Raw genomic sequence first — 12,352 nt, 5'->3', positions numbered from 1 at the left:
TGCCACCCTACAAAAAAAGGTTCTGATTGTCTACCTCATTTTTTTACCCTTCATAATTTTAGATACCATCTTGTCTCTGCTCAACTTCTGACACCTGAGAAAATCGGCCAAGATTGCCCAACCTCTAATAAATAATACCTTCTAGGCAAGATTCTTGTAAACTTCTGCACCCTCTCCAAAGCCTCATCATCCTTCCAGTATTGCATACTATACTCCAAATGTAGCCTCAAAGTCCTACAATATGACTTCTTGACTCTTCCAATCAATGCCCCAACCAATTAAGGCAAGCATCCCATATGCTTTCTTTACCAATATCTACTGATGATGCTACTTTCGGGGAGTTACAGACTTGGACTCCATCACGGCTGTTGAAGGTCGTGCCATTAACTGCATACATATCCGAGACGTTAGCCTTCCTAAAGTGCAAAACATCACACTTGTTTAAATTAAACTTCATCTGCCATTTCTCCATCTATTTCTATAGCTGATTTGTACCTATCTGTATACCTTGATGGTCCTCCTCACTTCTGCAACTCCAGCAATCTTGGTATGTCTGCACACTTACTAGCCAACCCATCCTGGCAGTGTGAACTGTGAGGCGGATGCTATGAGAATGCAGGGTGACTTGGACAGGTTGGGGGATTAGGCAGATGCATAGCAGATGAAGTTTAATGTGGATAAATGTGAGGTTATCAACTTTGGTAGCAAAAACAGGAAGGCAGATTACTATCTAAATGGCAGGTACACAAAATTGCTGGGGAAACTCAGCGGGTGCAGCAGCATCTATGGAGCGAAGGAAATAGGCGACGTCGCCTATTTCCTTCGCTCCATAGATGCTGCTGCACCCGCTGAGTTTCCCCAGCAATTTTGTATACCTTCGATATTCCAGCATCTGCAGTTCCCTTTTGAACACTATCTAAATGGCGTCAAGTTGGGAAAAGGGGAAGTACAACGGGATCTGGGGGTCCTTGTACATCAGTCTATGAAAGTAAGCATGTAGGTACAGCAGGCAGTGAAGAAATCGAATGGCATGTTGGCCTTTATAACAAGAGGAATCGAATATAGGAGCAAAGAGGTCCTTCTGCAGTTGTACGGAGCTCTAGTGAGACCACACCTGGAGTATTTTGTGCAGTTTTGGTCCCCTAATTTGAGGAAGGACATTCTTGCTATTGAGGGAGTGCAGCGGAGTTTTACAAGGTTAATTCCCGGGATGGTGGGACTGTCATATGCTGAGAGAATGGAGCAGCTGGGCTTGTACACTCTGGAGTTTAGAAAGATGAGAGGGAAACTCATTGAAACATATAAGATTGTTAAGGGCTTGGACTAGAGGCAGGAAACATGTTCCCAATGTTGGGAGAGTCCAGAACCAGGGGCCACAGTTTAAGAATAAGGAGTAAGCCATTTAGAACGGAGACGAGAAAACACTTTCTCACAGAGAGTGGCGAGTCTGTGGAATTCTCTGCCTCAGAGGGCGGTGGAGGCAGGTTCTCTGGATGCTTTCAAGAGAGCGCTAGATAGGGCTTAAAAATAGCAGAGTCAGGGGATATTGGGAGAAGGCAGGAACGGGGTACTGATTGGGGATGATCAGCCACGATCACATTGAATGGCGGTGCTGGCTCGAAGGGCCAAATGGCCTACTCCTGCACCTATTGTCTATTGTCTATCCTCTTTTACATCAAAGTTGTAAATATATATCACAAAGAGGTCCCAGCACGGATACCCATGGAACTCCACTGGTCATAGACCTCCAACCAGATTATCAACATCCATCTTCCTACCCTCGATCACCTTTGTCACCTCCTCAAAGAAATCTAATTTGTAAGACATGATCTCCTGCATGCAAAGCCATGCTGACTGTCCATAATTCACCCATTCCCTTCCAAATTAACAAATCCTATCCTGAAGAATACTTGCCAATAGCTTCCCTACCTCTGACACGAGGCCCACTGGCCCAACCTTTTAAAAATAGGTAGTGCCCTTGAAGATGCATCTAAATCTCAAATAAAATAAAGTATGGGGCAACTCAGCAGGTTGGGAAACATCCATCAAGGAAATGGATAGGCAATGTTTTGGGTTGGGGCCCTTTCCCCGACTCAAAACATCTGTCCATTTCCCTCCACAGATGCTGCCAGTCCCATCGTGTTATTCCAGCACTTTGTGTACTGCTCAAGATTCCAGCATCTGCAATTCCTTGTGGCTAAATCTCTAGGAACCGATTTAAATGTCCAAAATATTATTAATTAGACTCATGATTGTCAGTACCATACTTAAACTTCATGGGGCATTTTGCTCAGTTAGCAGTGGAGTTTAAGAACATTAGAGGCCACACAGTGGTGTGGCTGGTAGAGAGGCTGCCTCACAGCACCAGTGGCCCAAGTTCCATCCCGCCCTTGGGCGCAAACTGTGTGCATGTGACCTGTGCATGGGCATGTGCCCGCATGGGTTTCCACCCACATACCAGACATATGGGTTTGTAGGTTTATTGGCCTCTAAATTGCTCCTGGTGTGCAGGGGAGTGGATGAGAAAGTGGGATACCATAGAACTAGTGTAATTGTTCTATGGATGTGTGGATTCAGTAGTGAACAGTGTGGATTCAGTAGGCCAAAGGTCCCGTTTACCACGCTGTATCTCTAAACTAACTAGGTATCAGGAGGTAATGATTTCTCTCAATAATTTTCTAATTTCCCCAGGTATGACAAATTCCACTTGTGGACTCTACTCACCTGCGATGCTGAAGCCGTTTGCGAAGCCAGGCTGCTGCACAGCAAACAGCCATCCGAAGAGATCTCCAATTACAGACAGCGATTGCATCGCCCAACCCACTGACTCAGGAATTTGGCTAATTGCTGTAAATGCTCTCCCATCATTTACAACTACATATGCATGCAGGTCAGCATTCTTAAACTCCACAGGCACACGACTGGATCCCACGATTAGTTTTCCATTTACTTTTCCGTTTACACGCTGAGTAACACCTGCAAAAGGTAAAAAATGAAACGATTATATAAATGTGCGTCCAATTGTTAAAAAATAACTTTTAAAAGCAGATGTAATATTGATTTTTTTTTAAATATTGACTTTAGAGACTAATATAGACACAAAACTCTGGTGTAGAACAGGCAGCATCTCTGGTGAGAAGGAATGGGTGACGTTTCGGGTCGAGGCCCTTCTTCAGACTGAAGATAGACCATTCTTCAGACATGCTGCCTGTCCCGCTGAGTTACTCCAGCATTTTGTGTCTATCCTCAATTTAAACCAGCATCTGCAGTTCCTTCTTACACACTTCGACTAATATTTTTAGCCCACCTTCTTGTAGACATTGCCTTCCATTGCCGTAATAACCAGGATGGCAATGGCAGCAGAGTCCACTGGAGTAATCAGCACAGTAGGCATGCTGGGAACATTGCTGTCGGCTTCTGGCGCATGTTTCTCGTGTGTCCGTATTGTATGTGAACACTGAAAGACAAGGAATAGTATCAGAATGCAAATTACAGCAAAGAAAGTGTCACTTTTTTCTTCTTTTTTTTCTTATAAATCAACCAAGTGGCCCAGCTGGTAGAGCTGCCGCCTCACAGTGCCAGGAACCCAAGTTCAATCCTAACCTCAGGTGTTCTGTGAAGTTTGCATGTTCTCCCTCTGAAGACATGGGTTCCCTCCCATATCCCAAAGTCGTGCATGTCTGCGTGTTAATTGGCTTCTATATTACACTTAGTGTGTTGGGAGTGGATGGGAAAGTGGAATATACGATTGATAGCCAGTGCGTACTCAGTGGGCCAAAGGGCCTATTTCCTGATGCATATCTCAACTAAGCCATTATGAATCACAGGTAACACATATTGGAGGCAAAGAAGTCTAAAGTTCCAAACCACCAGGCTTAGGAACAGCGACACTCCTTAAACCATCAGGTTCTTAAACCAATCGACACAACCCTAATATTACCTCAACAATGGAACACAAATGACCACAATAGACAATAGGTGCAGGAGTAGGCCATTCGGCCCTTCGAGCCAGCACCGCCATTCAATGTGATCATGGCTGATCATCCCCAAGTAGTACCCCGTTCCTGCCTTCTCACCATATCCGCTGACTCCGCTATCTTTAAGAGCCTCTTGTACTACTCTGGATTTGTTTCCCTTTCTTGTTTATACACACACTTTTTTATTTTACAGTCTTGCAGAATGTATAGTTTATGTTCATGTATTTGAGTCTTTGGGCCTGCCAGCAAGATTTCTATTGTACTTGTATCTCACTGTATTTGTGCATATGATAATAAACTCAACTAGACTATCAGAACTAGTCATTTCCGCTGGCTTTGCAAACCCAGCATCACAAGGACTCCGAAAATCTGAAGATAAAGTTTTCAAATCCAACCCAGTGTTCCTACAAACCATTTTCATTTTTTCCACAAATTCTACAATTTGGGTAAGAGACTGTCAAAAGTAAACAATGATCTCAATTAACATTTGATCCTCTACATAATTTTAATTAAATGTCACTCAGACTTTTACTGGGGTAACAGCATATTGCTGCAGGTAGTACAGCCATCTCAGTTGCAGTGACCCAAGCTTGACTGAAACCTCCAGTGCTGTCTACTTGGAGTTTGCACGTGCCCCATGACTGCATTGGCATTCCCTGCAACCTAAACTCATTTTTGCTGTTGGGTTAGTTAAAGTCAATTGCCCCCAGAAACAAAGAGGTGATAATGGCCTGTGCAAATAAATAGGCCAGTGGGAAATGGATGAGGGGATGGGATTGTTTTTATATATTTAGCCTAGAGACTCAGCATAAAAACAGGTTTTACGTCCCACTGAGTCCACACCAACTGTTGATCACCTGTTCATGCTACTTCAACGGTATCCCACTTTTTCATCCACTCCCTACACACTTGGGGCAATTTTTAGAAGCTAATTTAACCTTCAAGCCCACTCATCTTTGGGATGTGGGAGGAAACCAGAGCACCGAAGGAAATCAACGTGGTCAAAGAACATGCAAACTCCACAAAGACAGCACCCGAGATCAGGATTGGACCCAGGTTTCTGGTGCTGCGAGGCAGCGGCTCTATCCTCTGTACTGCCCTGGTCTGGAACCCAGCAGAGATTTGATAGACTGAATGGCCTTCTAAATCACAAGATGTTATGCATTCGAGATCCACTTACCGCCAGTACCGAGGTTCCCGTCTTCTACCACACTGACAACGTGTCTGTCTTGTGTCACTGGCTGTGGATTTCCAGGTAAGGACTCAACCTCCGAGTATCCGTCAGGGTACCTCACCCCAGTCCCAACTTCAGGATCTCTTTCTGGGTACGATGACAAAACACCAGATTCGGGATAGGATGACATGATGCCCGTCTCCGGATAGCCTGCAGGATAGGATGGAATAATGCCCGCATCCGGATATGGTGGGTCATCTGGGATGCCACCATCTCTCCCAGGAGATGAAGTGGAAATGGAGGATGCATATCCAAAATCTTCACCTTCATAATAGTATTTGTAATCTTCATTTGCAGTGTAATCAGGTTCCCGTGCATCGGGGGTAGCTGGACCACTTAAGGCACTATCCAGTGTGACCACAGTGTCTTCTGCTGAAGGTTGCCCTCTGACATCGGCTTGCATTATATTGTTGAAGGAGGAAGCTCCACCAATATGAAAAATCCATATTCCTGGAGAACCCGAATTGCCCATCCTATCATAGTCAGAGAATAACAAGCTCAATCTCAGTATAATATTCAGTTGCGACATGACATTTGTCAGTTTAATTATTAGTTTTAAAGCAGAGAAAGCAATTTGAGGACATTCTACAAGCAATGAAACATAAAAGCAACAACCTCACTGACTGACTTACGGGATTCCCCGGTTCACGACTTCTCAACATGGAGATAGAGCTTCAAGGATTGTATTGCAAGTAGGAGCTGTACAGCATAAACAGGCCCTTTCACCCACCTTGTTCATGCCCACCAAATTGGCATACTGGGGCCCCAATCCCATTTGCCTGCATTTGCCAGATCGCTCCAAATCCTTCCTGCCCAAATGTCTTTTAAAAGTCGTAATTGTATCCACTTCTATAGCTTCTTTTGGCAGCTCATGCCAGATATAAACTACCTTCTGAGTGAAAGAGTTTCCCGAGGTCACTCTTAAATCTCTTCACTCCCACTTTAAGCCAACGTCCCCTAGTTTTAGAATCTTATTCCCTGGAAGAAAGACAGTGTTCTCTTTTTCCATGCCCCTCATTATCTTGTACAGTTCAATAAGGTCACTTTTCAGCCTCCTACACTCCAAAGGAGAAAAAAAATGTTCACGTCTATTCAACCTCTCCCTACAATTCTAACCCACGAGCCCAGGTAACATCCTGGTCAGTCTCTTCTACACTCTTTCCAAGTTAATAATAGCCTTTCTATGGCTGGGTGACCAGATTTGCACACAGTACTCCAAGTGCAGTCTCACCAAACATCTGAAGTCCATCTGCTGGGTGTAACTGGGTAGCAGTGGAAACAATGGAAGGAGGTCACCTTCTGGCCCATTGTACACCCTCCTACCCAATGGGCGCAACCATCTCAGAACTGGAGTGGAAACAAATCTTCCTCAGATTCTCAGGGAGGAACAGCCTCAAGTAAAAATTTCCAATATATCTCAGCAGGAGACTAAAACCTTGGTCATAAAAAGGAACACAGTATAAAAAGGGGCAAAGGGGTTGAAAATGTCCACCCCAAAACGTCAGATAAACAAAGTCTACTCACTGATAGAGATTCTTCACAGATTGCTCATTGGTGGTGACACTATAGTAGGAACCTTCTCTTCTCCACCGGGTGAACTCAGTTTCTCCTCTGCTGAATCCTACTCGAGCAGGTAACTCAAACGGAACATTGTACGAGTCCTTTGGCCGGGTCCCAAAGAAATTCAACCCATCCTCTGGATACAGAAAAATCGCATAGGCATCCGACTCATCGAAAACCAACACTGCCTGAAAGGTGTTGAACTGGAAAAAGAGAAACATAGTTCTATTTATTTACATCATAGTTAAATAAAACTAAAATTAAGTATTTATAACTTGGAGCATAATTTCCATGACCAAAATGATTTTTAGTAAGAAGCATTTAGTGATTATTTAAAATCAGTGCTTGAATATTATGTGGCATGTTCGAACACTCGGCTCTTTTTTTTGTGCACTTAATTTTGCCTCAAATATTGTGAGATAGGGAATCTTGACCAAAGCACACACTGCTGGAAGAACTCAGCAGGTCAGGAAGCATCTGTGGAGGGAATGGGCAGGTGACATATTGGGTGGGGACCCTTCTGATGGAGCGGGGGAAAGAAAACTGGAAAAGAGAGGCGAGGTGGGACAAAATGTGTCGGAGAGAACTGCAGATGTTGGTTTAAATCAAAGGTAGACTAGTGACATGGGGAGGGGGAGGGGTGGTTGACAGTTGGATGGAGAAGTGATAAAGCCTGGAGATAAGGAGAGAAGTGAACAATGGAGGGGGGGAGATATGGGTGGAAGGGGTGGTGGGAAGATATGGGTGGAAGGGGTGGTGGGAAGATATGGGTGGAAGGGAAGATGTGGTTGGAAGGGGAGGGGGGGGGGGGTGTGAAGTCTCCATACATGGAATCTCTCTTTTAATCCTACCCTTCCCCATTTTTGAGATGAAATGGACATTGCAAACCAGAAAATCTTGCCATGCAAATTCTTATTTACCAAAGTGCTTCAAATTCCCAAAATGGCAACAGAGCGCCAGTATTGAGGGTGGCTTGCAGTAGCAGCCAGGAGTTAGATCAACAATGTTGTGGAAACACAACAGAGCAGCTGCCAATGGTACATCCCAGCGAGAAATGCCAACCGCTTGGAATTGCCTACCCTGTTAGAAGAAGGGTTGGAGCGCGTCATTTCCTCGTATGGTGCCACGTTCTCCCAAGTGGCGATGAAGGAATTCCCTGGGTTGATTCCTCTCCCGGGAAAGGCTTTGCGGAGCTCCCAGCCGACGCGCTCCAAGGTGTCGGGGGAATGGTCTTCCCGGTAGTAGATGCGGCCCCGGCCCTGGCTGGTGTCGATGTCCGACAGGTAGGGGGCTATCACCGGGAAATCGATAGGGAAGCCATCGTCCACGTACTGGCTCTCTCTGGGCAATTCCTGGAGGGAGATGATGCCGTTCGTTCCTACCTGTGGGGGAGGAAGCAATTTCAAAACGCTTGTCAAACACAGTGTAAACCCTCTGCACAGCATCTGCTTCCCAAACCGATAGGGCTGGGCGAACTACAAACTATTTCCATTTGCATTGCAGCCCTGAACATTGACAGATTTTTTCCAATGGGCAGACAAAATACACATTCATTACAAGATCCAATTTCATTTAAACATTTCCCCCATTGCAAAGAACCATCCGTTGTTGGAACCGTTCTGTGTTTAACTGCCTTGCAAACTTCAAGCAAGATAATATGCTCGAGGGCAACCCCGCCTCCGCAAACAGACACCACGACCATTTGGGGCGAGGTCCTCGATATCTCCCTGGGCGCAAATACTAAAGCGGGACACGCTCGCAACTTACGTAGAGACTGTTGAACTGTGTATCGTAAAAAGCTAGTGGTCTTCGGAGCTGGTAAGCCTCAGAGGTTACATCGTCGCCTTCCTGCAGGGCAACGTCTCCAGTGTGCGGTCCAAAGGGGAAAAGGTCCTTCCTCTGGAGTGCGGAGACCAGGCAGGTCCAGTGCAACAGGAGGCAGAGAGGCAACCCATTCCTCTGCATAGTGGGGACCAATTACAACCGTTCCCGGGGGGGGCGAGGGAGTGCAGATAGAAGTAACGTTGAGGAGCCGAGCTCCTGGCTTTATAGCTGGGTTTGCAGAGGAATTTTAACCCCGGAGCTGCCGCAGACCCTTGCAGCCAATAACCCCCCAGACAAGGGCACTCCCTACCCTCGCATTGGCTGCTGCCTGCAGTGATGGACGTGCCGGCTTGCACACTCCCATGTGTTCACATCTGCTTCCCATTATAAACCATGTCGCTGCTCAACTTTCTCATCGTATTATTTCCTTCCAAATAGCCAGGAACTGGAGAGAGGTGAACGCGACGCATATCGTTGCAAATATGGGCATGAAATCATTGTGGAGGGAGCGGGGTGTAATAAGAGGGTGATATTTAGTTCCAGTGCGGATGATGGGGAGTCTGATTGAAACGAGTGGAATTTCATGCTAATTTCGCGTGGATATAGTACTGAGGAAAGTGGTGTTCTCGGGGAGATTAGTCCAGGAGATTGCAAGATTTTCGTGCAAATCAGCTTCCAAACGCTTCTGGTCATCGCGTGTATGTATTCAGATTGGTGCTGTGATGACAACTGTTTTAACAAACCCAGGGTCAGCAGTCGGTCAATTTATAGCATTTGCTGGGGGGGGTAATATACCTCAAACAGAGAACAACAGTGCTTGCCATTTCTAATTAACCCATTTAATTTAAACCTGAAATCTGGTCCTTTTTACTGTCCACGGTTTGTGGGTGAAGGGCGGGGTCTTTAGACTTTAGAGATACAGCGTGGAAACAGGCCATTCGGCCCACCTAGTCCGCGTCGACCAGCGATCAACCCGTATACTAACACTATCCTACACACTCGGGACAACTTACAGAAGCCAATTAACCTACAACCCTGTACATCTATGGAGTGTGGGAGGAAACCAGAGCACCTGGAGGAAACCTACGCACTCAAAGGGAGAACGTACAAACCCCATACATACAGCACCCGTTGTCAGGATCGAACCCGGGTCTCTGGCGCTGCGCCAATGTACTGCCAGTTAAATAATCTGATATTCCAAATTCCCAAGTCGTGCATTGCTGTTTTTTTCTCTCTCCCTCCCCTCCCCCACGATAGGCTGGGAGTGAGTGTTTGGTCTGGATCAGAGAGAAACTATGTGATTACTTGATCTAGAGGACAAGCCACACACGCTTCCCCTCAATTTACTTCAGAAGTACATGCCTTCTAGCGACTTCCCTCTCCAGGCATTCCCTACTGATCCTGATAATGGGAATGTCCTTCACTTTTGACCTTCTCCTAAACATAGAAGCATAGAAAATAGGTTCAATATGATCATGGCTGGTCATCCAACTCAGTATCCTGTACCTGCCTTCTCTCCATACCCCCTGATCCCTTTAGCCACAAGGGCCACATCCAACTCCCTCTTAAATATAGCCAATGAACTGGCCTCAACTACCTTCTGTGGCAGAGAATTCCAGAGATTCACCACTCTCTGTGTGAAAAATGTTTTCCTCATCTCGGTCCTAAAAGATTTCCCCCTTATCCTGAAACTGTGACCCCTTGTTCTGGACTTCCCCAACATCAGGAACAATCTTCCTGCATCTAGCCTGTCCAACCCCTTAAGAATTTTGTAAGTTTCTATAATATCCCCCCTCAATCTTCTAAATTCTAGCGAGTACAAGCCGAGTCTATCCAGTCTTTCTTGATATGAAAGTCCTGACATCCCAGGAATCAGTCTGGTGAACCTTCTCTGTACTCCCTCTATGGCAAGAATGTCTTTCCTCAGATTAGGAGACCAAAACTAAAGTCAGACTAACCAGTGGAAATCTAGTTAAACTATAACAATCTCCCTCACTTCTTACACGTTCCATGTTAAACACAAGTTGCTAGATACTGAACTCAAGTTAGGAGCCTATTTCCCCACACAAACCAACCATGAAATTCTTACTTGCCGCAGCTGAAAATGCCCATAAACACAATAAGACAGATCAATATAATAATCAATAAAATAAATGAATAACTATAATACTAGGAAACTAAACTAACACAAAACCGATGTCCGTAGTGCAACTAAGACAAAGTCAATGGAGGATCACAGTTGCTGAGGTTAGTGTTTACATTTTACTTTAGAAATACAGACCAGAAACAGGACCTTCGGCCCACTGAGTCTGCGCCAACCAGCGATCACCCCTTACATCAATACTAACTTACATACTAGGTCTCTGGAGCTATAAGGCAACACATCTACTGCTGCGCCACTGTGGCACCCATGAGCTGTGCAGTGTTCAAGAGCCTGATGGTATCTGGAAAAAAACCTGTTCTTGAACCTGGTGGTCACGGTTTTCAGGCTCCTGTATTTTCTTGCCGATGGTAGTAGCCAGATGAGAGCGTGGCCAGTGTGGTGTGAGTCTTTGATAATATCAGCTGCTTTCTGAGGCAGCCTCTCCTGCAAATCCCTTCGACGGTGAGGACAGGTGCACGGTAGAGAGCATTCTGACTGGTTGCCTCGTGGCCTGGTTCAGCAACTTGAACATCCAAGAGTGAAAAAGACTACAAAAAGTTGTGACCACTGCACAGTCCATCACCGGCTTTGACCTCCCCACCATCGAAGGGATCTATCGCAGTCGCTGCCTCAAAAAGGCAGCCAAAATCATCAAAGACCCACACCATCCTGGCCACACATTCATTTCACCATCGCCATCAGGAAGAAGGTACAGGAGCCTGAAAACAGTAACATCCAGGTTCAAGAACAGCTTCTTCCCTTCAGCAATCAGACTATTAAACACAACAACGAATAAGCTCTGAGCTCTGAACTGCAATAGTGTAGTGCGTGGGTCTCAAAAGGAAGCACGAAGTCCAGTGTTTTCAGAGGCACCTTTTATTATGTTCCTCTCGGTTGTAGGGAAGACCAAACAAGAGAAAGATGGCACCCAAACCCCTGCCTTTAAACCCTCTGGCTAAGGGCCGCCTCCGGACTGAACCACTCCCGTGCCGAGGGGTTCGACAGTATGATGGCACGACCCTTGGGAGCCGCCACAGGACCCCCCCCCAGAACCAGAGGCACGAAACGCACCGGCGGGCGCACGACCCGGCCGGCCCGCGTGCGGAAGTCAGCCGATCGTGGGGCTTGCGAAGGCATAGGTGGAGGGACAGGTCGAGGGACCGGCGGGAGGACAGGTGGAGTGACAGGCGGAGGGAGCCGTGAAGGGGGGTGCCCTCGAGGCCGAGGTTGGGCAACCAGCACCGGCTGGTCAATGTCCAGGTGTGCCGGCTTCAAACGGTCAATCGACACTGCCTCCGGCCGGCCCCCCATGTCCAGGACAAAAGTCGACTGCCCGTGTTCCAGCACCCGGTACGGCCTCTGGAGTGGCGTCCGGTGGGCATCACGGCGCAGGAAGACATATGGGCAGTCCCTGAGGGCTGATGGCACGTGTGGGCGAAATGTTCCATGGCGGGACGTCGGGACAGGTGCGAGCCTGCCAACTCGCTCGCGAAGGCGCTTTTTTTTCTCTCCATCATGACGCCAATGGAGCGTCGGGGGTCACCAATGTAGTGCGTGGGTCTCAAAAGGAAGCACGAAGTCCAGTGTTTTGAGAGGCACCTTTTATTATGTTCC

The 12,352-nt window shown here is 46.6% G+C and overlaps 1 protein-coding gene across 31 annotated transcripts in view; it reads right to left on the bottom strand.

Annotated features, from left to right (window-relative positions):
- The window catches only part of nid2 (nidogen 2), a 119,150-nt gene extending 110,293 nt beyond the window's left edge, over nucleotides 1–8,857 (bottom strand). For 10 of the 31 annotated variants that reach the window (XM_033027293.1, XM_033027298.1, XM_033027294.1 and 7 more), the window contains exons 1-6: nucleotides 8,539–8,855; nucleotides 7,851–8,153; nucleotides 6,736–6,974; nucleotides 5,158–5,684; nucleotides 3,308–3,457; nucleotides 2,725–2,976 (exon numbers count right to left, since the gene is read on the bottom strand). In XM_033027293.1, the coding sequence (XP_032883184.1) occupies nucleotides 2,725–2,976; nucleotides 3,308–3,457; nucleotides 5,158–5,684; nucleotides 6,736–6,974; nucleotides 7,851–8,153; nucleotides 8,539–8,736 (1,669 nt within the window). In that variant the 5' untranslated portion in view covers nucleotides 8,737–8,855. Of the gene's footprint in view, nucleotides 1–2,724; nucleotides 2,977–3,307; nucleotides 3,458–5,157; nucleotides 5,685–6,735; nucleotides 6,975–7,850; nucleotides 8,154–8,538 lie in introns of all 31 variants that reach the window. The other 21 variants (XM_033027316.1, XM_033027325.1, XM_033027310.1 and 18 more) reach the window with 4 other exon arrangements.
- Between the last annotated feature and the right edge of the window lie 3,495 nt (nucleotides 8,858–12,352).

The sequence above is a fragment of the Amblyraja radiata genome, chromosome 9 (genome assembly GCF_010909765.2).
Source record: "Amblyraja radiata isolate CabotCenter1 chromosome 9, sAmbRad1.1.pri, whole genome shotgun sequence".
Classification (NCBI taxonomy): Eukaryota; Metazoa; Chordata; class Chondrichthyes; order Rajiformes; family Rajidae; genus Amblyraja; species Amblyraja radiata.
The sequence above is the reverse complement of the archived record's forward strand: the minus strand, read 5'-3'. Positions and strand labels throughout refer to the sequence as shown.